This window comes from Salvelinus fontinalis, chromosome 1 (assembly GCF_029448725.1).
Source record: "Salvelinus fontinalis isolate EN_2023a chromosome 1, ASM2944872v1, whole genome shotgun sequence".
NCBI classification, from domain to species: domain Eukaryota; kingdom Metazoa; phylum Chordata; class Actinopteri; order Salmoniformes; family Salmonidae; genus Salvelinus; species Salvelinus fontinalis.
In genome coordinates, this window is record NC_074665.1 from 51,929,259 (window position 1) to 51,954,683 (window position 25,425).

Sequence of the window (25,425 nt, forward strand, 5' to 3'; positions counted from 1 at the left end):
AAGGCTACCCGAAACCTTTGACCCAAGTTACATAACTTTTAGGCAATGCTACCAAATAATAATTGACTGTATGTAAACTTCTGACCCACTGGGAATGTGATGAAAGAAGGAAAAGCTGAAATAAATCATTCTCTCTACTATTATTCTGACATTTCACATTCTTAAAAGAAAGTGGTAATCCTAACTGACCTAAAACAGGGCATTTTTACTAGAATTAAAATGTCAGGAATTGTGAAAAACTGAGTTTAAATGTATTTGGCTAAGGTCTATGTAAACTTCCAACTTCAACTGTCCTATTGCTATGGGGCATAGAAAGTCTTGAAAATTACAGAAACCTACAGACTCAATATGGTTTCGAAGCACATTGTATTTTGACCTACTTTTTATTCATTCTTGTCATCCAAATAACACTCAACTTTGTTGAATGAAGGTAAACTGCTGCATTTTCAGTTAGATGTCAAATCAGGAAGAAATGTTTCCAGCTTTTCTGAACACATTGACATGCACAGCAATGAGAGTTTTCTCTGGTTCTGACTAGGTGGAATACAGCTATGATCCGGAGGTGACTTTTTCGTAGCAGGTTAGGAGAACTTTCACAGCAGGTTTGGATCATTAATATATCAGGTTAGGGGAATTAGATTCATGTTAGGAAAAAGGTTAGGGTAAGCCAAAATGCTCTCATAACCTGTCATGACTGTATCCCATCTAGTCACAACCATTTTCTGTGACTCCACTCCACCTCTGCAAAAGAGACTGCCATGTTCTGGGCCGGTTTGAGCTGATTACAATTTTGATATTCTTGAGTCGTTCCTATTGTTTTCATGGGATAGCTCACTCAAAATACAAATGTACAAGATTTTCTACTTACCTTGGCAGTTGTCAATTTATGTTGCAGAGGTTTGGAATGATACTTTTAAAGGTACTTCCATGCTAGGATATATGCCCTGATGAGTGCCATTCATTGGAGGTCTGAGGAAGCTAACGCCATGCGGCCAGAGGCTGCTGAAATGAAAGAAAAGAGGTTGGTAGAAAATATGTACATTTTTATTTTGGCTGGACTCTTCCAAATGTAGGGCTTAATACACATACAGTATGTCAGAACAGTGGCTGCATAAACATGCTTTAAATGTTACTTCCTCCAAATGTCCAAAACATATCCAAAATGTGCCTCTAGTATTATGTGCATATCCACATGGCTGTTCTGTTCTGCATATCCACCTGTTCTGCAGAAGAAGGAATTGCAGTTAGGCTACTGAATTACGTACAGGCTACTGAGATGAATTATTTTGTCGGATGAACCAATAATGCACTGGTGGTAACTGTTCATATGGATTTGTCAAATAATGATACTGATACTATTTCCAATAGACAGATGTCGTTGCAAAATACATCAACAAGTTTAGATATTGCATGCGTTTTTAACGTTATTCCTATTCTACACACCCCTCCACATATTCCACAATCACTTTTTGTCGGGCGCATTTGTCTGGTGCGCAGCGCCGCCCAACTTGTTGTTCACTTTGACAAATTCCTGGACTTGAGCAGATCAGATAAAGCGACTCTGGTCTTTGATTTTCGGACTAACGGTTACACAGTGAGTATTTCAAAAGTTGATAGAACATATTACCGACGTCGAAACGTATTTTATTTTTCAAATATTTGGCAACAGTGAGGTGAAAACCATGGTCATCTCAGGTTCAGTTTGGTGTTGGGCTATTTTGACTTGCGTTTTAAGCTCTTTTTACAATATGTTGACAGCATACGCTGAAATAAATTGGCCAGCGAGTTCCACAACGACGAACGTTTGGCTTAACCGTATTGATACATTGCCTTTGGAGCTGCGCACAAACCTAAAATCCGTATGGGTCAAAATCCCAAAGTATATCGTCAAGGAATCTGCCTTTTCCAGAGCTTTTAAAATGGAACCAATTGATGGAAAAGCGGCGGTTCCAAAAGGTGGAGGGAGATTGCCAAAGGACTTGAAAGGAGTTATTGGGAAAGTGCCACCTGATGCTATATCTTCTGGCAGATATAAAACGGCGCCAAACCGTTCCAAGTATTTTACTGATGACAGAAAAAAGTCTGGCCGTTTTTTTGACGCAAATGACGGCACACTTGCTTTAAGTAACCGTACAATGACAAAGCGAAGTACAGCCTACGGCGAATATTCGGACAGGAGTCAAATTGGAGGTCCTGGTGACGCATTTTCAGCCGAGAAGCTTTTGGAGCCTTTTGGTGTTTATAGTCCGAGGACAGAATACCGACGAACTGGGGAGGACGCAAGAACTGGTCCGAGGCAAAGTGAGTCGCTTCTGGTCACCTCTACTTTCCCTCTATCCGGCGACTCTGCGCACAACCAGGCGATGGGACACTGGGTTGGAGACAACAGCAGCGTGAGTTCAAATTGACGTTTATAATATACAAAAACACGTTTTTTCAAGGTGTGCATTCTAAAGTAAATTTTAAACGCAACCTGCATGCATTTTACTAGATGTATCACCCGCGGTATATTTCCAAAGTCCATCATTCAGTTGCGCATCATTACGCTCAGCTTTCTCACGGCGCGCAACAAAATGCATGCGTTTCTTGTCACTTCAACTCTGAGAGAGCGTGTCTCTGAATGATTTACAGACAAGATATTATTAATGTAAAACATGTCTGTCACAGAATTGAGGTTACTTAGCTTTATAGCTATTTAATTATTAGTGCATAATTATAGGAGAGGGATTAGAATCCACAAATGTGAGCGCTCCTGTTCGAGTGGACTGCATGGTTAGGCTATTTGTAAGCGTTGTCTGTGAAATATTGGTATTTTCATTAAAATGCAATTAAGAAAATGTGTTGCAAGCATACAGTGAAATATTACTCCATCCATATTTTACTACTTCCACAACTACAGCTTTGAATGTGCACTGTGCCTCATCCATACAGTAGACAATAACGCTTTTTTTTTGTCACAGACATGACTATTTTATCTGCACTCATTCCATTATGGCCCATAAAAAATATATTTTCATAATAGATGAAATGATCACATTCTTAATCACGACAATCTGCACAGACAAAAACAAGCAAAAAGGAGCTCACCAGGCTAGAGGCTGCCCAGGGTATACTCTGAAGAGGATCATGTTCACCTTTTTACAATTAAGTCTTCCTTTGTCAATGGCATTTATCCCACTGTTTTAGGTCCAACTGCCAACATCAGTAAGGTATGGCAATAGTAGCAGTAGAAGGTGTGTCTAATATGTAATAGGTTACAGCAGTATAATTGTAGTAGTCATTGATACTGTGGTCCAAACTGATCAGGGGTCTGTTGGAAACAATTTGTTGCTGAATGTTTTGCTTTCTGTAAGTTCATGCTCCAACGAGATCCACTGATCCTGATAGAGAGTATGTGTAGCACAGGTAGTTCAGTGAAATACACCTTGCCTGAGTAACTTTGCCAGAGAGCTGAAGACTCATGTTAGCTCTCAAGGATATTGCCTAGGCTTTAGCTCAGTGGGCTGACGTGATCTTGAGGCGCAAAGACAACCTGGGTTGGATACCTGATCGATTACATTATACATCACTGGAAGGCTACAATGAAGATCATGTTACTGTGTGAATGTACCCCCAAAATGGAAATAGTCTTATATTTGGTAATTGAATACATATACTTATTACTGTGTAATTATTCCTGTAAGTACAGTGCAACAAATATTGTATTTACTCATTGTTAAACGGCACTTGCTCTGTGCTTAGGGTTAGAGGTTGGGTAGGGTAAGGGTTAGGACTAAGGTTAGGGTTACTGTTGTAAGTACAATGTAAGTACAGTGTAACAACTAGTAATTACAATAGTTGTTATGCTGTACTTATAGGAATATGTGTACTCACACAGTATTAAGGGAACTGTAAAGTGTTAGCCTACCATTCCTATAACTATATTTTACTCCTCCAAACTACACTCGTATCTGCCTTTATTGTGAATGATTTGTGTGAAGGGACCATAATGCAACACATCACCATGGGTTCTCAGCACTTACTCAGCACTCTGAGATTCATTTGGTTTCACAAAGTGCATTTTATGTGACTGTCCAGTGAAAATCTTACTTTTAGAAGTTCGTAATGTTCTCTTAACTCATACCCAAATAATGTTGTTTACTCATCCTATAATTGTATTTGTGTCCATAGCATAAATTGGAGAAAACCCCCCACCTCAAATAGACCGTTCATCCTTGTTTCTCAAACGTCAAATTTCGAAGTTGTTCCAAAATTCACATTTCGAAGTGTTTAAGGTGAAGTTCAGACATTAACGCAAGATTCTTAAGGTTGGGCATGAACTCTGAATGGTTAAGGTAAGGGTGAAGGTTTGGGATAGGCTATAAACAAAAATAAAATTAAATAAATACTTTCCATTGCTTGATTTCAACTTGTAACCTTTTAAATCAGAGGCAAATGCTTATGCCCATCTGCAATCCCCTCCACAACGCCTTAGCAAAACCGAAACCTACTTGAAGCTAACAACACTCACTGTTGCCCCTAGTGGCCAGTTTCCACGTCATCTCCCAACGTCCTCAGACATGGATGGACGTCGCAGACTGACATGTATCACGGGTGACCTGGCTGATTTCCTCATAGAGATAGAGTATGATGTCATATTCCTGAGGAGAATGAACTGACACAGAAAATATGATTTTTAACATACCTAATTACAAAATGTTGGAATAAAAATGATTTATTTCATATTGTATATAATTATAGGCCATATTTAATATAAATCTGGGGCAAATGCTGCACTTGTTTTGTTGCCTTGATAATTGATTCAACCCCTACTTACACATACACATACATGCATGCAAAAACAGACACACACAAGTGCATATGTACACACACACACACACACACACACACTATGCTGTGGACTTAATCAGAGAGCAGAAGCAGGCGGGAATCATATTTGACAAGCTTGCATGTGATGAATTACTCTAATAACTGTCACAGCATAGTAATGTTGAGGAGTATAGCCTGTATGTGTTGTTATTAAATATCTATTTATTTTCATTTGGTAGGAGATATTATATTATGTTACACTTGATTTTTTTCACTAAAATCTCTAAAGTTACTTTCATGTTTTAATCTGAGCGAGGTCGTGAAGCACTACTCAGCACATGCAGTGGTGTGACATTCATACATCCATTATTTCTCAGGTGCTTGGAATGCAGAGGACTTATCATTGAGTAAGGAATCCCCATACGCTATGGTTTTAGACATAGCAAGCATAGCTGTAAGGATTTGTGATAATGGAGTGCTGGCCTACAGCAAGCATTTAAAGTCTAATGCTTTTGCCAATCTTAATTGATGCCTGTTTAAAGATCATTAGAGTTGATTTTTGTGCCCAAGAAGGTTGGAATTGATTGTTGAAACCTCTCAAACTGGACATTCAAGGTTTATTTGCTCAATGTGGCTTTCACCAGATTTCTGTTTGGAGGAAATGGGGACTTCACAGAAAAGCTTTTCCTCACTCGCAAAGACATAAACAATCAATTCAATCCATATGTGATTAGGAAAGACCAAGGTCTTTCTATAGCTAAGCCATATCTTTTTGGTTTGTGGTTTGCTACTAAGTGTTTAGAAAAATAAACAAATGTATGTCCTCTCAGAATTACAATCAATTAGCTAACTAAATGTATGCAGTCAAAATGTCACTGCAGGTGATTGATTAAAATGATTTCTTATGAATAGGTTAATACATTCATCCTTAATCACAATAATAAAACATGTGTCACACATTGTTCTGTCATAAGTGTTTATCTTAGTGATTGCATAACTTGCTTTCACAGTCTGTCATTAATGTGTATCTGATTATTAAGGTATCATAAAATTCAAATTTCTGAAAAGTTAGAGGGGTGCCTCAAAACAGCGACAGTAATCAGAGTGAGCATCACCAAACGTGTTCGGCTAATGAAAATACAGCATTTTCGAAATTAATTATTTTCTACTTCTTTTATTTTGCTATTCCAATCCGAAAAGGCAATTTACCAGTTTAACACCAAATCAAATTGAGATATTGGCACTGAATTGCCTGTGCTTGCCAGTGCAATGACATGGGTTGCAGTCTAGAGAGGAGAACAGTGGCACAGTCACAGTCTTTCTTCTCCTGCTACCTGCCAGCTCCGTGTTGTTTGACAATCACTGCATCTCTTGCAGTTGTTGTCGATTAGGAGATGTGGCTACAGTACAGGAATGATGTAGAGCACATCTTTCTCAGTGGCACTGCAGATCCAACCAGTGTGTTGTGTGTCAGGGCCCAATTAAATGAATGTGTTTACGTCAATGTCTAGACCCTATGAGCCATATTTTGTTTAATCATTCAATATATTCAGGCTCCCCACCCTATTTTGTCTTATAGGGAATCAGGTCATGACTGGCTTTTCTCACGATCAATTATTTTTTGGTTAGTGGAGATGTTGGTGGCTGTAGGGTAAAGTGGATGATTGGAGTTTAATACCTCGCCATAAGATGGTTTATGTTAATGATTTATTTAATTGTTCAGTGTTTTCCCCGATATCAAATCACATTTATTAGTCGCGTACAAATATTTTACAGATATTATTGCATTCCACACTAAGATCCTCATACCAACGGTCAAGCATGGTGGTGGCCGTGTGATAGTTTGGGGATTCTTTGCTGCTTCAGGACCTGAATGACTTGCCTTAATAGAAGGAGCCATGAATTTTGCTCTGTATCAAATAATTCTAAAGGAGAATGTCAGGCCTTCTGTCTGTGAGCTGAAGCACAGCTGGGTCATGCAGCAAGACAATGATCCAAAACACACAATCAAGTCTACATGAAAATGGTTAAAAAGCAACACATTTGAAGTTTTGTAATGGCCTAGTCAAAGTCCAGACCTAATCTCAATTGAGATTTTGTGGCAGGACTTGAAACAATTAGTTCATGCTTGAAACACCATAAATGTCACTGAGTTAAAGAACTTCTGCATGCAAGAGTGGGCCAAAAGTCCTCCACATCGATGTGAGACTGATCAACAACTACAGGAAGTATTTGGTTGTAGTCATTGCAGCTAGGTGGCACAACCAGTTATTGAGTGCAAGTGGGCAATTACTTTTTCATACAGGGGAATTGGGTGTTAAATATCCTTGCTAATTAAATAAATTAAATATTTGTGACTCAGAATCTCTTTATCTAATAGTAGGTTTTGGTTGAAGATCTGATAACATTCAGTTTCAACAACATGCAAAAAAAGAGAAAATCAGAAAGGGGGGAAATACTTTTTAATGGCACTGTACATATGAGGTGGGTAAAACAGTATGTAAACATTATTAAAGGGATCAGTGTTCAATGACTACGTAGATAGGGCAGCAGTCTCAAATGTGCAAGGTTTTCAGTATCTCGGTCCAGCTTTGATTCACATATACTTTCTCTGCCTTCTAGATGGTAGCGGGGTGAACAGCTGTCTGTCCTGTCTCCCTGTAGCTCTGTCTTAGGCGTCTCACAGCGCAGACATTGCAATTTATTGCCCTGGCCACATCTGCAGTCCTCATGCTTCCTTGCAGCATGCCTAAGGCACGTTCACGCAGATGAGCAGGGACCCTGGGCATCTTTCTTTTGGTGTTTTTTCAAAGTCAGTTGAAAGGCCTCTTTAGTGTCCTACGTTTTCATAACTGTGACCTTAATTGCCTACCGTCTGTAAGCTGTTAGTGTCATAAAGACCGTTCCACAGGTGCATGTTCATTAATTGTTTATGGTTCATTGAACAAGCATGGGAAACAGTGTTTAAACCCTTTACAATGAAGATCTGTGAAGTTATTTAGACTTTTACGAATTATCTTTGAAAGACAGTGTCCTGAAAAAGGGCCGTTTCTTTTTTTGCTGAGTTTGTTGCGATTACCCTCTCTTAGATGCAGCAAAATGCTTTATGTCTCCTTCCTTTGATGCAAAGACAGTTTGGCCTTGAAGGAAATGGAAAATCTGTTTTATTTTTTGACAGATGATGTCAATACAACTCATCTCCTGCATGATGATATGTCTTTTATAGACCTCCTCCACACTTTGTTCTCCTGTTTTTCTAATCAACTCTGCCATTTCCTCAAAGATTGGGATATAATTATAGGGAGCTCTGACTGAGAATCTGACAAATAAAGAAAAAAATTGTTGCCTCTCTATGGATGGACTTAGAAACTGAACATTTAGAGCATCAGAATAGGATATACAGTTGAAATCGTAAGTTTACAAACACTGAGGTTGGAGACATTATAATTCGTTTTTCAACCACTCCACAATCCTCTTGTTAACAAACTATAGTTTTGGAAAGCCGGTTAGGACATTTACTTTGTGCATGACACAGGTAATTGTCCCAACAATTGTTAACAGACAGATTATTTCACTTATAACTCACTGTATCACAATTCCAGTGAGTCAGAAGTTTTACATACACTAAGTTGACTGTGCCTTTAAACATTTTGGAAAATTCCAGAAAATTATGTCATGGCTTTAGAAGCTTCTGATAGGCTAATGGATGTGGATGTACTTCAAGGCCTACCTTCAAACTCAGTGCCTCTTTGCTTGACATCATTGGAAAATCAAAATAAATCAGCCAAGACCTCAGAAAAGAAATTGTAGACATCTACAGGTCTGGTTCATCCTTGGGAGCAATTTCCACATGAAGGTACCACGTTCATCTGTACAAACAATAGTACGTAAGTATAAACATCATGGGACCACGCAGCCGTCATTCCACTCAGGAAGGAGAAGCGTTCTGTCTCCTAGAGATGAACATACTTTGGTGTGAAAAGTGTAAATCAATCCCAGAACAACAGCAAAGGACTTTTTGAAGAAAAAGTGGAGGGGAAAAAAGCTGGAGGAAACAGGTACAAAAGTATCTATTACCACAGTAAAACGAGTCGTATATCGACATAGCCCGAAAGGCCGCTCAGCAAGGAAGAAGCCACTGCTCCAAAACCGACATAAAAAAAGACAGACTACGGTTTGCAACTGCACATGGGGACAAATATCTTACTTTTTTGAGAAATGTCCTCTGGTCTGATGAAAGAAAAATAGAACTTCTTGGCCATAATGACCATCATTATGTTTGGAGGACAAAGGGGGAGGCTAGCAAGCCGAAGAACACCATCCCAACCCTGAAGTACGAGGGTGGCAGCATGTTGTGGGGGTGCTTTGCTGTTGTGGGGGTGCTTTGCTGCAGGAGGGGCTGGTGCATTTCACAAAATAGATGGCATCATGAGGCAGGGAAATTATGTGGATATATTGAAGCAACATCTCAAGACATCAGTCAGGAAGTTAAAGCTTGTTCGCAAATGGGCCTTCCAAATGGACAATGACCCCAAGTATACTTTCAAAGTTGTGGAAAAATGGCTTAAGGACAACAAAGTCAATGTATTGGAGTGGTCATCACAAAGCACTGACCTCAATCCTATAGAGAATTTGTGGGCAGAACTGGAAAAGCGTGTGCGAGCAAGGAGACCTACAAACTTGACTCAGTTACACCAGCTCTGTCAGGAGGGATGGGCCAAAATTCATCCAACATATTGTGGGAGGCTTGTGGAAGGCTACCCGAAATACCCAAGGTAAATAATTTTTAGGCAATGCTACCAAATACTAATTGAGTGTATGTAAACTTCTGACCCACTGGGAATGTGATGAAAGAAATAAATGCTGAAATAAATCATTATCTCTACTATTATTCTGACATTTCACATTCTTAAAATAATTTCTGATCCTGCATGACGTAAAACAGGGAATTTTACCAGGATTAAATGTCAGGAATTGTGAAAAACAGATTTTGTCCATGGAAACATCCAACTTTTACTGTTAATATACAGCACCAGTCAAAAGTTTGGACACACTTACTCATTCAAGGGTTTTTCTTTATTTTTACTATTTTCTACATTGTAGAGAAGTAGTGAAGACATCAAAACTATGAAATAACACATATGGAATCATGTATTAACCAAAAAAGTGTTAAACAAATCAAAATATATTTGATATTCTTCAATGTAGCCACCCTTTGCCTTGATGACAGCTTTGCACACTTTTGGCATTCTTTCAACCAGCTTCATGAGGTAGTCATGAGGTACTGTAGTCACCTGCTTTTCAATTAACAGGTGTGCCTGGTTAAAAGTTATTTTGTGGAATTTCTTTCCTTCTAAATGCATTTGACCCAATCAGTTGTGTTGTGACAAGGTACGGGTAGTATACAGAAGATTTGGTAAAAGACGAAGTCCATATTTTTAGAAGAACAGCTCAAATAAACAAAGAGAAACGACAGTCCATCATTACTTTAAGACATGAAGGTAAGTCAATCCAGAAAATTTGAAGAACTTGTGCAGTCGCAAAAACCATCAAGTGCTATGATGAAACTGGCTCTCATGAGGACCGCCACAGGAAAAGAAGACCCAGAGTTACCTCTGCTGCAGTTGATAATTCATTAGAGTTACCAGGCTCAGAAATTGCAACCCAAATAAATACTTTACAGCGTTCAAGTAACAGACACATATCAACATCAACTGTCAGAAGAGACTGCGTGAATCAGACCTTCATGGTTGAATTTCTGCAAAGAAACCACTACTAAAAGACACAAATAATAAGAAGAGACTTGCTTGGGCCAAGAAACACGAGCAATGGATATTAGACTGGTGGAAACCTTACCTTTGGTCTGATGAGTCCAAATTTGAGATTTTTGGTTCCAATCGCTGTGTCTTTGTGAGACGCAGAGTAGGTGAATGGATGCTCTTAACATGTGTGGTTCCCACCATGAAGCATGGAGGAGGAGGTGTGATGGTGTGGGGGTGTTTTAATGGTGACAATTCAAGGCACACTTGACCAGCATGGCTACCTCAGCATTCTACAGCGATACGACATCCCATCTGATTTGCACTTATTGGGACTATCATTTGTTTTTCAGCTGGACAATGACCCAACACTCCTCCAGGCTGTGTAAGGCTTATTTTTCCAAGAAGGAGTGCTGCATCAGATGACCTGGCCTCCACAAGCACCCGACCTCAACTAAATTGAGATGGTTTGGGATGAGTTGGACTGCAGAGTGAAAGAAAAGCAGCCAACATATGCTAAGCATGTGTGGGAACTACTTCAAGACTGTTGGAAAAGCATTCCAGGTGAAGCTGGTTGAGAGAATGCTTATCGTGTGCAAAGCTGTCATCAAGGCAAAGGGTGGCTACTTTGAAGAATCTAAAATATATTTTGATTTGTTTAACACTTGTTTGGTTACTACGTGAACCCTTTGAATGAGTTGGTGTGTCCAAACTTTTAACTGGTACTGTATATAAATACATATGTATATATCACGGATTCCCCTGGTACCGCTGCTCATTCCGTGCACCAGTTCCGGAGGTCTACGTCACCAGCCTCTAGGCTTTACTGAACTGTCTCATTACGCACACCTGATTCCAATTCCCCTGATTAGTCATTGTATTGACCTCTGTTCACCGTTCTCTTGTCGGTTATTGTTCCCATGTCCGTTGGTCTGTGAGTGTCTGTGCTTTGTTTTGCTGCGTGTATTGTGCACTTGTTATTATGGGTCTCATCCCGTGTATTGTTGTGTATTTGTGCATTTGCATTCACATTCGACAATATCATGCAACTTCGCACAGCCATTGAAGAGGACTGGGAAAACATTCCACAGGCCACAATCAACAGCCTGATCAACTCTATGCAAAGGAGATGTGTCTCGCCTTGTTAGTCAAATGGTGGTTGCACCAGATACTGACTGGTTTTCTGATCCACTTCCCTACCTTTTTTAAAAGTTATTTGTGACCAACATATGCATATCTGTATTCCCAGTCATGTGAAATCCATACATTAGGGCCTAATGAATTTACAGTGCATTTAGACCCCTTGACTTTTTCCACATTTTGTTACGTTACAGCCTTATTCTAAAATTGATTAAATTGTTTTTTTCCCCTCCCCATGATGACAAAGCAAAAACATTTTTTTTTTTTTTGCAAATTAATAAACAAGCTGAAGTATCACATTTACACAAGTATTCAGACCCTTTACTTTGTTGAAGCACCTTTGGGAGTGATTACAGCCGTGAGTCTTCTTGGTATGATGCTACAAGCTTGGCACACCTGTATTTGGGGAGTTTTCCCCATTCTTCTCCACAGATCCTCTCAAGCTCTGTTAGGTTAGATGGGGAGTGTTGCTGCAGAGCTATTTCCAGGTCTCTCCAGAGATGTTCGATTGGGTTCAAGTCCGGGCTCTGGCTGGGCCACTGAAGGACATTCAGAGATTTGTACTGAAGCCACTCCTGCGTTGTCTTGGCTGCGTGCTTAGGGTTGTTGCTCTGTTGGAAGTGAACCTTCACCCCAGTCTGATGTTCCGAGCTCTCTGGAGCAGGTTTTCATCAAAGTTCTCTCTGTTCATTGCTCTGTTCATCTTTCCCTCGATCCTGACTAGTCTCCCAGTCCCTTGTCTTTCTGGAAGGTTCTCCCATCTCCACAGAGGAGCTCTGTCAGAGTGACCATCAGGTTCTTGGTCACCTACCTGAATAAAGCCCGATTGCTCAGTTTGGCCGGGTGACCAACTCGAAGAAGCGTCTTGGTGGTTCCAAATTTCTTCCATTTAAGAATGATGGAGGCCACTGTGTTTTTGGGGACCTTCAATGCTGCAGATATTTTTTGTTAGCCTTTCCCAGATCTGTGGTTCGACACTATCTTGTCTCGAAGCTCTACGGCCAATTCCTTTGACCTCATGGCTTGGGTTTTGCTCTGACATGCACTGTCAACTTTGGGACCTTATATAGGCTGGTGTGTGCCTTTTCAAATCATGTTCAATCAATTGAATTTATCACAGTTCGACTCCAATCAATTTGTAGAAACATCTCAAGGATGATCAATAGAAACAGGATGTACCTGAGCTCAATTTCAAGTCTCATACCAAAGGGTCTGAATACTTATGTAAATAAGGTATTTCTGTTTTTAATTATTAATACATTTGCTAACATTTCTAAAAACCCTTTGTCTCTTATTCAGATGAGGAAAACATTTTATTTAATACATTTTAGAATAAGTCTGTAATATTACCATATATGGAAATAGGGAAGGGTTCTGAATATTTTCAGAAAGCACTGCATTTCAATTGACTGATATCCTTATATGAACTGTAACTCTTTGAAGTTGTTGCATGTTGCGTTTATATTTTTATTCAGTGTAAATAGGCTACCAGCTAAATGCTTGATATGCGTAGCTATAGATAGGCTAGTAGACAATGTAGGATAGACTTCGTTGTCTGCATAATGAAACATTCACCTAGTCAGCTATTGTTTTGACGGTGGACTGATTGTTTTATTTGGAATTAATAGATGGTTTGATACATCACAAGCTTTCTATCCTAGCTGCGAGAACGCGATTGCGGCTAAGGTAGGCTATGGGCATATGCCTCCAGGACGGTTGTATATATACTGTATATAAAAACATTTATTGGTTAATGAGTAGTTTGCTGTTACATCAAAAATATATTTTACGATCTGCAATGTTTGAATTTCCTACTTTAATTACTAAACAAGTGAATAAGTTATTGTTGCCAGCCAGCATTCTAAATAGCAGCATTGTAACACCATAGGCCTATAGCTTCGTGAAACGTAAATGTTAGGCTTAACATGAGAAAATAACGACCAAATAAAAATAAATATGTATCCATTTAAGAAAAGCTACTACAAGCGCTAGCACCACATAATCTGAGAGCCTATTGATAGGAAGCTGCGTAGATGTTGCTATTTCAGAACCATGGACAGCGATCAGTAGTCCACTTTGTGAGTGGCTGTCACATTAGATATTTTTTTTTGGGGGGGGGGGGGTGGGGGGGAGACGCCGACTTTGTGGGGCCCCAGAGAAACTGCTCTACGCCAGTGTGGGTATCCCTTGAAATTGTATTTAAATCCTGTGTTGGGCCCCTTAGGTTACTCTGTAAAGCACCAGTCCAACATAAGTGTCTGCAGTCTTCTATCCAGAGAAGGTTTGTATTTCAGTGTTCATCACTTCTCATACAAACTGGAGGTGATTCTGTCAAGATGAAATATCATATCGAACACCTATTTCCACCATTAGAATGAAGTGATATTTGAGTATGTTCTTACAGTATGTTCCAGTGGAAGATTGGAGGGATGTAGTTAGGAAGCATGACAAGTCTTAATCAACCCTAATGTTTCTAGTTTGAAATAAATAGCATTGGCCAAGTTGTCCTTCCTACCTCTGTTAAATTAAATAACCACTGGTGCAATCCATGTTTGACTGCTGCTTGGCCAACTCTGGCTACATGAGTTATTCTTGACTAAACCGTATCCCCAACCAACGAGAACACTTTGAATTTCAGAGTTTTCCGACCTCGACTGGAAACCTTGTGAAATGGTAGCATGGAGACGTGATTTTGTCAGAAGTGCGTGAGAGAGAGAAAGAGAAAAAAAGAGACATGTCCAGCTGGTATCACAATGTATATCAAAATGAAATTATGTCTTGAACACCTCTGTTGCCTTGGAGTCTGTCCATTCAAGCATCTCCAAAGAATCAAAATGTCTGTATTGGCAAACAGCGCTTGTAATATAACTTTAATGTATCTATCTGCTCGTTGTGCAGTGGTGTTTCGCAAAAGATACAGGATTGGAATTCAATCAGGAACAAAATCAGGCACTCAGTCAATTCTAACAAAAAAACAAGAATAAAATGTTAAGATAAGGGATGACTGATCTTCAGAGTGGGAGCCATTCTGAAAATGATTGGTTGACTTTACTCGGGCAAGGCTCTCCCCACATCAATAAAACAGGAATAAATGCACTGCTTTTGGCCTTCCAGGGTCCTTCATTTCATGTACGCATGTGAATGATCATATGTATTAAATTGTATTTACCTAGAAGGTTCTAGGTAAATACAAGGTTTGCTGCCATTCTTGTTTGTTTTGGGTATTTACATAAGTGCAATACTGCATCATAGACATTTTTGAATTTGCAATGTACCTTCTGCAACATCAATAGCCAAGCATTACATATACAGTATGTTAGAGGTTCATTGCTGCTCGGTCTCCGGTCGCTGCAGTATTTGCATGTATAGTAGTTGTTCTCTATTAACATGAGCTGCAGTTGCTCTGGCTAACAATAAGGAGAGAGATGTACGAACATTTTGTTTCCAATTATGTACCCGTGATGAATCCACTTAGGACAATTTTTATTCTTAGTCATCTGCCTGGGCAGCCTGCTGGCCCTGCGGTGGATTGCCGTTGACCTAATTCAGTGGGTCAGTGTTAGTTAACAGTCATGAAGCCAATGGGGAGAAACAAAAGACGTGGGCGACGCTCTCACAATTTAGACAACGTTGTCTTCGTTGTCTATGCTTAGCCTATACCCAAATCTTAGCCTGACACTTGTGTTAGGGTCAATTACAGTCAAATCAACAGATCAGCTATAGAATTGTATGATTTGTTCTTTATAAGTCTAATGAAGGGTGAAATTAATAAAGTATGTTACAATGCCTCTGGCATCACTTAAGTTTTGAAATTAAAGCACAACCAATGCCTTTTGGTGTGATATGATATGGCTTCATTACAAAGCATTCCCTACAGGAAAGAGGTTTAATTACAGACAGATGTTATTTACCATACTAAGTATCAGGCTCCTTTGCCTCTGACCCATCATAACCAGCAACACACGAAGAAACGAATACTACCCTACACTTTGGTGGGACTTTTTTCCTCCTCTCATTTTTTCAAAGAGGCAATTAGTTTGAACATCAGAGCCATTTAACTAAATCTGTATTCCAAATTACTTCTGACTGTGGTGTTGGTCCTTGCAGACATGGCACATTTAGTTATGTAAATGGTTATCTTTCTCTTTGATTGATTGGTTAATTAACCTGGAATGGAGATAGTCCAAGCCGAGAAGAGTTGTTGTTTGATGGGTATATTGGGTTTTGGCATTGTTCTCTAATTCTTGTGTGGCTTTTTTGGTTTAATGACTCGTTCTATGGGTCCCACAAGGTTAATGTGTTTAAACTCACTGTAATTTAGCTTTCTTTCAGTCTCCATTTTTAATTTATGATGTAACGGCACATTGTTGCTCGTCTCTTGATATTTATCTAATGCTCTCGCTCCGTCTCTCCCTCCCTCTCTTTCTACCCCCCCCCCTCTCTCGTTCTCTTTCTCTTTCATGGGCATTAATATGGAGTTGGACCCCCCATTGCTGCTACAACAGCTTTCACTCTTCCAGGAAGCCTTTCCACTAGATGTTAAAACATTGCTGTAGGGACTTGCTTCCATTCAGCCACAAGAGCATCAGTGAGGATTTGCACTGATGTTGGGCAATAGGCCTGGCTCAGAGTCGGCGTTCCAATTCATCCCCAAGGTGTTCGAAGAGTTTGAGGTCAGGGCCCTGTGCAGGCCAGTCAAGTTCTTCCACACCAATCACGACAAACCATTTCTGTATGGACCTCGCTTTTGGCATGGGGGCTTTGTCATGCTGAAACAGGAAAGGGCCTTCCCCCAACTTTTGCCACAATGTTGGAAGCACAGAATCATTTAGAACGGTTATTCCCAAACTGGGGTGCGTAATGCCGTCAGGGGTACGCTAAATAAAAATGGGATTCACATTTTCAAACAGTCCTCTTAGATTTTCCAAAGGGGCTATACATTTGGGTGATGTTTTATTATTTCCTGAGTATCCTCCTTTCACTGCCAAAAATATAATGAAACCATCTAGTGTTCAGCGAAATAACAACACAATGTAAAATAAGTAACATCCAATCACATTAACCGTTGCTCTCTCGTGGGAATTCCACTAACGGTCCATATGTAGCCAAACGTAGCTGCTGCTCATTCCGTTTGCTCTAAAATTTACGAATGGTTAAAAAAAGGAAGGCCCGTGTCCAGCTCTACTGGTAGTACTGCTACTACCAGCAGTGCTACACCTGCACCTGTCGACGACACAAGTTGTACTGCTTCCACGAGCAGATCCAGTGCCAGCGTCAGTAATTCTACATTTGTTGCTAGCTTAGCTAGCATGGACACTGACAGTTGTGAATCTGGTGCAGCCGAAGAGCTACTGCCCCCTTACGAAAGCACCGAACAACAGACAGGGACATTGGACCGTCATAGAGGCGCAAATATGATGAGAACTACATTGATTTGGGGTTCACTTATATGGTGAGTAGTGCCCTTCCTCAGCCACAGTGTGTTTATATGTACAAAAGTTCTCACAACTCGATGAAACCTTCAGTCTTGCGCAGACATTTAGAAACAGGCCAATTTGAAAAATAAGCCACAAGTTTTTTGAGCAAGAATTATGACGACTTTCGAGTAGTAAGACATGTTTAAAAGCAACAGATACCATTAATAAGGGGCTAGAAGCGTCTTATATGGTGAGCTATCGTGTGGCTGGGACAGGCAAGCCCCATACTATTGTGGAGGACTTAATTCTTTCTGCTGCCACGGATATGGCTGGGACAATGCTGGGGGAAAAGGCCCCAAAAAACTATACAGACAATGCCTTCATCAAACAACACTCTTTCACGACACATCAGTGACATGGCAGGAGATGTTTTGAAACAATTACTGCTTTGCATATAAGCCAGTGTCGTGACTGTGTATAGGTTAATGTGACGACTGTTGCTCATCGAATGATTACAAGTTTCTAATTACGTGATTAACTGAATCAAGCAATTATTAACTCATTAACCTGGGGCACCATGGGAAAACTAGTTTTTATTGAGTTTCTATTTCCCAAATTAACTCAAAGAATATCAGAATATCGATTTTACCACAGCCGCTAATTAACCAGTTGCCTCTAACAATCTCGTTCTGAACGTCGTATATCCCGTGATTCTGCACGGACCCGGGTCTCACTAATGAATTCGTACCACACCAATCTTAGTTGAATGTTTATTTACTAAAAAGCTAAAATGATGATAAAAGATACAAATACACAAAAACACATTCTAGGCTATTGATTAGAACTTAGTATAACGGGCCCATACACTATGGCGCGTGTTACCCAAAATGGGGATTTAAAAGAGAGAGAAAGAGAGAAAGTACACGAGAGGAATATACATTTGGGTGAAATTGTCAGCTATGCTCATTCTAACCCTAGCCTTGCCCCAAACTGACGCTGTTATGAGTCAGAATATAATGATGTAATTACTTGTGGAAGGTCTCCGTGGATTTTCCCGCGTGGACCGTTCAGGCTGCTCAATGACACACTTCTCCTGCACACCTCTCTAGGTGTCCTCACGATGTCCGTGTCCTTTGGCTTACTGGCCTGTTCCCTTGTCCTTGCTCTGGAAGGGGTCTTCGGAGGACAGATAGCTCTGTAGCTCAGAGCTCACAGCGTAAAGACGAAAGAGTGTAGATACCACGATTCGATGGGGAGTGGAGGCTAGGTGGTTCGGCTTGAATTCACCCGCTTTAGACACCGCTACTCATCCGTAGCTTGGGTAGAAAAAGATTTCTTTGTCTTCAAACTTGTTGCGTTTTGGGTTAGTTGACCTTTTAGACCTTTGGCTGCAGCTCGGGTCACTTAGTCTACTCTGTTAATTCTGCACTCACAGGTTTTATACCCTCGGGTCAGAAGTGGGCTTAACCGCCTTCAGGGCAATTCTCTGGGCGTACCAAGTTTAAGGGGCAAGCTATAGATTTTACTCAAATCCAATTTTAGACAACTAACTTCACATTTCATCTTTACCGAAACATTCACTTTGATTTGGACATTTTCCACACAACATACAATGTATAAACATCAAGCATATACGAGGAAAACTCTTAACGTTACAATGGTTTCATAATAACGTCATCTATTAACCTTTAATAACAAAACAAAAATGACATATATTTTCATATTCCATCTATCGTCATGACCACCATTGTAGTTGACGGAAACCATTGTTCCAAAGTCCCTTTATTGCATGTTTACAGTTCTGAGGCTGGTTCTCCATAGTGAGAGGGACAAATGAATGTTGTCTGTGGCCTCAGAATTACCATGGGTGTGAGGGGTCATAAAAAACCCACATCTTCAGACCCCTAGATCTCTCCTCCTCTGTTGGGGTTGAGAGATAATCTGTAGGGTTGTGGTGTAACCTGACCTGATCAGGACAGTCATGACACCAGTGAATTCTATGCGTTACAGCAGGATGAGTCAACAGACGTGGCGGGCCTGGCACAGCTCCTGGTATATGTCTGTTACGTTCATGGGGGGTCAATTAAGGAAGACATCCTCTTCTGAAAACCAGGACAACAGGAGAGGATATTTTTAAAGTACTGGACAGGTTTCTGACATCAAATGGACATTGGTGGTCAAGATGTGTTGGTATCTGTACTGATGGCGCAAAAGCAATGACAGGGAGACATAGTGGAGTGGTAAACGCGCGTACAAGCAGTTGCTCCCGATGCCATTTGGGTATACTGCAGCATCCACTGAGAGGCTGTTGCTGCCAAGGGAATGCCTGACAGCTTGAAATATGTTTTGGACACTACAGTGAAAATGGTTAACTTTGTTAAAGCAAGGCCCCTGAACTCGTGTATTTTCTTCATTATGCAATGATATGGGCAGTGACCATGTAACGCTTTTACAACATACAGAAATGTGCTGGTTATCAAGGGACAAAGTATTGACACATTTTTTAAAAATTGAGAGTCAAGCTTAGTTTTCTTTACTGACCATCATTTTCACTAGTCTGAGCGCTTGCATGACTAGTTTCTCACACGTGGTTTATCTGCGTGATGTTTTTTCTCTGCTGAATGATCTGAATCTCGGATTACAGGGACTCTCCTCAACTATATTCAATATGCGAAACAAAATTGAGGCTATGATTAAGAAATTGGAGCTCTTCTCGGTTTGCATTAACAAGGACAACACACCGATCTTTCCATCATTGTATGATTTTTAGTGCGGCAGGGTAGCCTAGGGGTTAGAGCATTGGACTAGTAAACGAAAGGTTGCAAGTTCAAATCCCCCAGCTGACTAGAAATCTGTCGTTCTACCCCTGAACAGGCAGTTCACACTCTTCCTAGGCTGTCATTGAAAATAAGAATTTGTTCTTAACTGACTTGCCTAGTTAAATAAAGATAAAAAAATGTCAAATGTAATATAGCGTAGCACCTGGGTGCGCAATTAAGCAGGTACTTTCTTTAGACGGACGACACAAACTGGATTTGTTATCCCTTTCATGCCCTTCCTCCAGTCCACTTACTGATATCTAAACAAGAGCCTCATAGAAATTGCATCAAGCGGTTCTATGAAAATGTAATCAGAAGCCACTACCGGATTTCTGGAAAGGGCTGCGCTCAGGCAAATCGCTGTTAAGACACTGATGCCGGTGTAATGCTCATTCCTTCGACGATTAACACAAATCCGACCATCAACCATGGTGAGACAAAACCTTGACTCGTCAGTGAAGAGCACTTTTTGCCAGTCCTGTCTGGTCCAGCGACGGTGGGTTTGTGTCCATAGGTGATGTTGTTGCGTTGTTGGTAAGGACCTGCCTTACAACAGGCCTACAAGCCCTCAGTCCAGCCTCTCTCAGCCTATTGCGGACAGTCAGCACTGATGGAGAGATTGTGCGTTCCTGGTGTAACTGGCTGTTGTTGTTGCCATCCTGTACCTGTTCCACATGATGTACTAATCCTGTGCAGGTGTTACACGTGGTCTGCCACTGCGAGGACGATTAGCTGTCCATCCTGTCTCCCTGTAGCGCTGTTTTAGGCGTCTCACAGTACGGACATTGCAATTTATTGCCCTGGCCACATCTGCATCTCTCATGCCTCCTTGCAGCATGCCTAAGGCACGTTCACGCAGATGAGCAGGGACCCTGGGCATCTTTCTTTTGGTGTTTTTCAGAGTCAGTAGAAAGGTTTCTTTAGTGTCCTTAGTTTTCATAACTGTGACCTTAATTGCCTACCGTCTGTAAGCTGTTGGTGTCTTAATGACCGTTCCCCAGGAAACAGGGAAACAGTGTTTAAACCCTTACAAGTAAGATCTGTGAAGTTAGTTATTTGGACTTTTACAAATTATCTTTGAAAGACAGCGTCCTGAAAAAGGGACTTTTCTTTTTTTTGCTAAGTTTAGAACACCTTGCACTGTGGACATTCCAGTCTGTAGATGACATGAGTGGTTTTGCAGTTAATGAAATGCTTGACGTGATACTCCATTTTAAAAGCTGTGTCAACAAAATACTTTTTACCTACATTATTTATGCAATGGTTGCACTGGTTGCATTTGAAAGAGCCATTGGGTTTGTGGTCTCGCCAAGTTTTGAGTCACCAGGAAGATAGCTGTGAACTAGTTTGTCATTTAGGGTAGGACATCTCTTAAAGCTTATGACTGGTGGCTCTGGGAAGACTTGGCGTAGTATCACTTTGGATGATTCCCCAATTATTTAAAATTATTATTTTAAGGTATTGGTGGAAGGAAATAAGTTAATCTTCTGAGCCGGACCAGAACAGGCAAACATCAATATAGCGTCCCCACCATATGATCCGGTCAAAGAACTGGTTATTAGAAGGATCCAAAATTAAATCATTTTTCCCATTTACCCAAGTACTAACCAGTGTAGGAAGGGCTGTAGCATGCTCCCATGGCACGTCCTTTGACTTGTTTAAAAATATGGTCCTGAAAGACAAAGATGTTATTATTAAGAGTCCATTCAGTCAGTGAGACAATTAATTCTGTAGGAGGCATCTCAGTCTCAGGCTGGGGTATTCAAGAAATGGTGCATCGCTGCCAATCCTCGTTCATGTTCAATGGTTGTGTGTAGAGACTCCACATCCATGGTGACTAAAAAGGTAGCTGTACCTATATTGTTCAATTCCTTTAATTTTGTTCAACACATCTGTGGTATCTTGAAGATAGGCTGGGAGTGACGGCAGAAAAGGCTTAATAAAGATTGGTTCTGTCAGACTTTCATTACCACTAATGACTGGTCTGCCTGGGGGGGGTTTCAAGATTCTTGTGGACTTTTGGAAGAAGATAAAAAGAAGACATACGCGGACTGCCATTGAAAATAAATGTGAAATTATTGTCTGAAATGTAGCCATTCTCCTTAGCTTCTGTGAGGATCCCTTTCAATTTAGTTTTTAGGTCCTCTGTTGGATTGAAGGTTAGAGATTGGTAGAATTCATCATTGTATAATTGATGGTAGGCTTCTGTCACATACAGTGGGGCAAAAAAGTATTCAGTCAGCCACCAATTGTGCAAGTTCTCCCACTTAAAAACATGAGAGGCCTGTAATTTTCATCATAGGTACACTTCAACTATGACAGACAAAATGAGAAAAACAATTCCAGAAAATCACATTGTAGGATTTTTTCAGAATTTATTTGCAAATTATGGTGGAAAATAAGTATTTGGTCAATAACAAAAGTTTATCTCAATACTTTGTTATATACCCTTTGTTGGCAATGACAGAGGTCAAAAGTTTTCTGTAAGTCTTCACAAGGTTTTCACACACTGTTGCTGGTATTTTGGCCCATTCCTCCATGCAGATCTCCTCTAGAGCAGTGATGTTTTGGGGCTGTTGCTGGGCAACGCGGACTTTCAACTCCCTCCAAAGATTTTCTATGGGGTTGGGATCTGGAGACTGGCTAGGCCACTCCAGGACCTTGAAATGCTTCTCACGAAGCCACTCCTTCGTTGCCCGGGCGGTGTGTTTGGGATCATTGTCATGCTGAAAGACCCAGCCACGTTTCATCTTCAATGCCCTTGCTGATGGAAGGAGGTTTTCACTCAAAATCTCACGATACATGGCCCCATTCATTCTGTCCTTTACACGGATCAGTCGTCCTGGTCCCTTTGCAGAAAAACAGCCCCAAAGCATGATGTTTCCACCCCCATGCTTCACAGTAGGTATGGTGTTCTTTGGATGCAACTCAGCATTCTTTGACCTCCAAACATGACGAGTTGAGTTTTTACCAAAAAGTTTTATTTTGGTTTCATCTGACCATATGACATTCTCCCAATCTTCTTCTGGATCATCCAAATGCTCTCTAGCAAACTTCAGACGGGCCTGGACATGTACTGGCTTAAGCAGGGGGACACGTCTGGCACTGCAGGATTTGATTCCCTGGCGGCGTAGTGTGTTACTGATGTTAGGCTTTGTTACTTTGGTCCCAGCTCTCTGCAGGTCATTCACTAGGCCCGTGTGGTTCTGGGATTTTTGCTCACCGTTCTTGTGATCATTTTGACCCCGCGGGGTGAGATCTTGCGTGGAGCCCCAGATCGAGGGAGATTATCAGTGGTCTTGTATGTCTTCCATTTCCTAATAATTGCTCCCACAGTTGATTTCTTCAAACCAAGCTGCTTACCTATTGCAGATTCAGTCTTCCCAGCCTGGAGCAGGTCTACAATTTTGTTACTGGTGGCCTTTGACAGCTCTTTGGTCTTGGCCATAGTGGAGTTTGAAGTGTGACTGTTTGAGGTTGTGGACATGTGTCTTTTATACTGATAACAAGTTCAAACAGGTGCCATTAATACAGGTAACGAGTGGAGGACAGAGGAGCCTCTTAAAAAAGAAGTTACAGGTCTGTGAGAGCCAGAAATCTTGCTTGTTTGTAGGTGACCAAATACTTATTTTCCACCATAATTTGCAAATAAATTCATAAAAAATTCTACAATGTGATTTTCTGGATTTTCTTTTCTCATTTTGTCTGTCATAGTTGAAGTGTCACGATCGTCTTGAGGATAATGAGTGGACCAAGGGCAGCGTGAGAGAAATACATCTTCCTTTTATTAGACGAAGACGGAACACGAAAACGAAACACTCTTACGAAACTAACAAAACAATAAACGACCGTGAAGCTATAAACGAAAGTGCACACACAAGCTACTAACGTTCAACATAGACAATTACCCACGAAAACCTACTGTCTATGGCTGCCTAAAATATGGCTCCCAATCAGAGACAATGAATGACAGCTGTCTCTGATTGAGAACCATTTAGGCAACCATAGACTTGCCTAGACAACTATACTAAGCCCAACCCCATACACTCAACAAAACCCCTATACAATACAAACACCCTAAACTAGACAAAACACACAAACATCCCCCATGTCACACCCTGACCTAACTAAACTAATAAAGAAAATCAATATAACAGAGGCCAGGGTGTGACATGAAGTGTACCTATGATGAAAATTACAGGCCTGTCTATTCTTTTTAAGTGGGAGAACTTGCACAATTGGTGGCTGACTAAATACTTTTTTTTGCCCCACTGTACTTGTCTTTACTCCACACTACTCTAGATCTCTACATCTACGTCTACATCTTTGTCTACTTTTTTAACCACAATCTGTCCATTTTGGACAATGATTGAACTCCATCCCTCTCTGTCTTGGAAAGATTACGTTATGTTTGGTTGGAGTCAATTTTACCCTTAAACAGATTCTCCACATCAAAATTCACTTTCTTGGCAGATGTATTTAGTGTGGCATTCTGGATGATGGGACAAAAGGTGGACTTGGGCTTAAAATGTGTTTTTGAGTGCACAGAAACTTCCTGACCTGAGACACTGGTGTGTGTATTTGGAGAGATGTTTTGCTTGTACCAGGCCTTCAAAATCAGATTCCTGTAGAAATGAAATGGGTCAATCTTTGTATTGAATTCATTAGTTGAGTATGTGGGGGCAAAGGACAGTCCTTTAGACAAGACCTTTACACAATCATCAGAAAGGGGTTCTCCAGTAATGTTGCTCACAGCCTTGGTCTGGTCCTGCTCGTGTGGTTGAATAGTCTTGATTTCTTCCTCCCCCTCCATTTTGGCCTCTTCTGCGTCCTCTCCCTCTTTTGTTGAGGAACCTGCGTGACTCCTCTTCCTGGTCTAAAAAAGCTTGGGAGGAGCTGGCCTGTGAGTGTCTGGGGTGATCCTCATCGTCACTGCTTGTAAAGTTGAAAGAATCAGATCAAGGCTTCCTCCTCTGCAGATGTGATTCTGAATTCATGCGGGTTGGTTTTCTCCAGGCAAAGACCTTGCCATCTCTATAGTCTACTTCATCTCTTCTAAATTATCTTAGCTTGTCTTGCTTCAATGTCAGAGTGAATGTGTCTACTTTCTCTTTCAAGATCTCATCACATTGTGCTTCGTTAGAATTGTCACTGTTCTGTGATTTTCCTTTATACTTCTTCAATATCTGTTTCGACTACTTATCTGTCTTTTTTAGATTATTATATTAGAAGTAGCATTAGGTCAAAAGAACACTTGTTGAGAATAGCTTCCCATTTATCTCTCAATTCAGTTTTACCTTGTGCTCCATTAGCTGGAAAATTCGTAATACGGAGTCCTCTGGAGATTAGGTCTTTCCTCCAATAGTCAGACAAGGGGATAGAATTGAGGTCAAGTTTGGTGTCTTTCTGCGCTTATGGACTGCCCTCTTCAATTCAAACCACAGGTTTTCAATGGAGTTCAAGTCCGGAGACAAAATGTTG

General features: G+C 40.6%; 1 protein-coding gene across 2 annotated transcripts in view; it reads left to right on the forward strand.

Annotated features, from left to right (window-relative positions):
* Positions 1 to 1,474: 1,474 nt before the first annotated feature.
* LOC129857429 (VPS10 domain-containing receptor SorCS3-like) overlaps positions 1,475 to 25,425 on the forward strand; it is a 65,122-nt gene continuing 41,171 nt past the window's right edge. Inside the window, exon 1 of one of the 2 annotated variants that reach the window (XM_055925664.1) lies at positions 1,475 to 2,393. In XM_055925664.1, coding sequence (XP_055781639.1) covers positions 1,683 to 2,393 — 711 coding nt within the window. In that variant the 5' untranslated portion in view covers positions 1,475 to 1,682. The remainder of the gene's footprint in view (positions 2,394 to 25,425) is intronic. The other variant, XM_055925673.1, reaches the window with a different exon arrangement.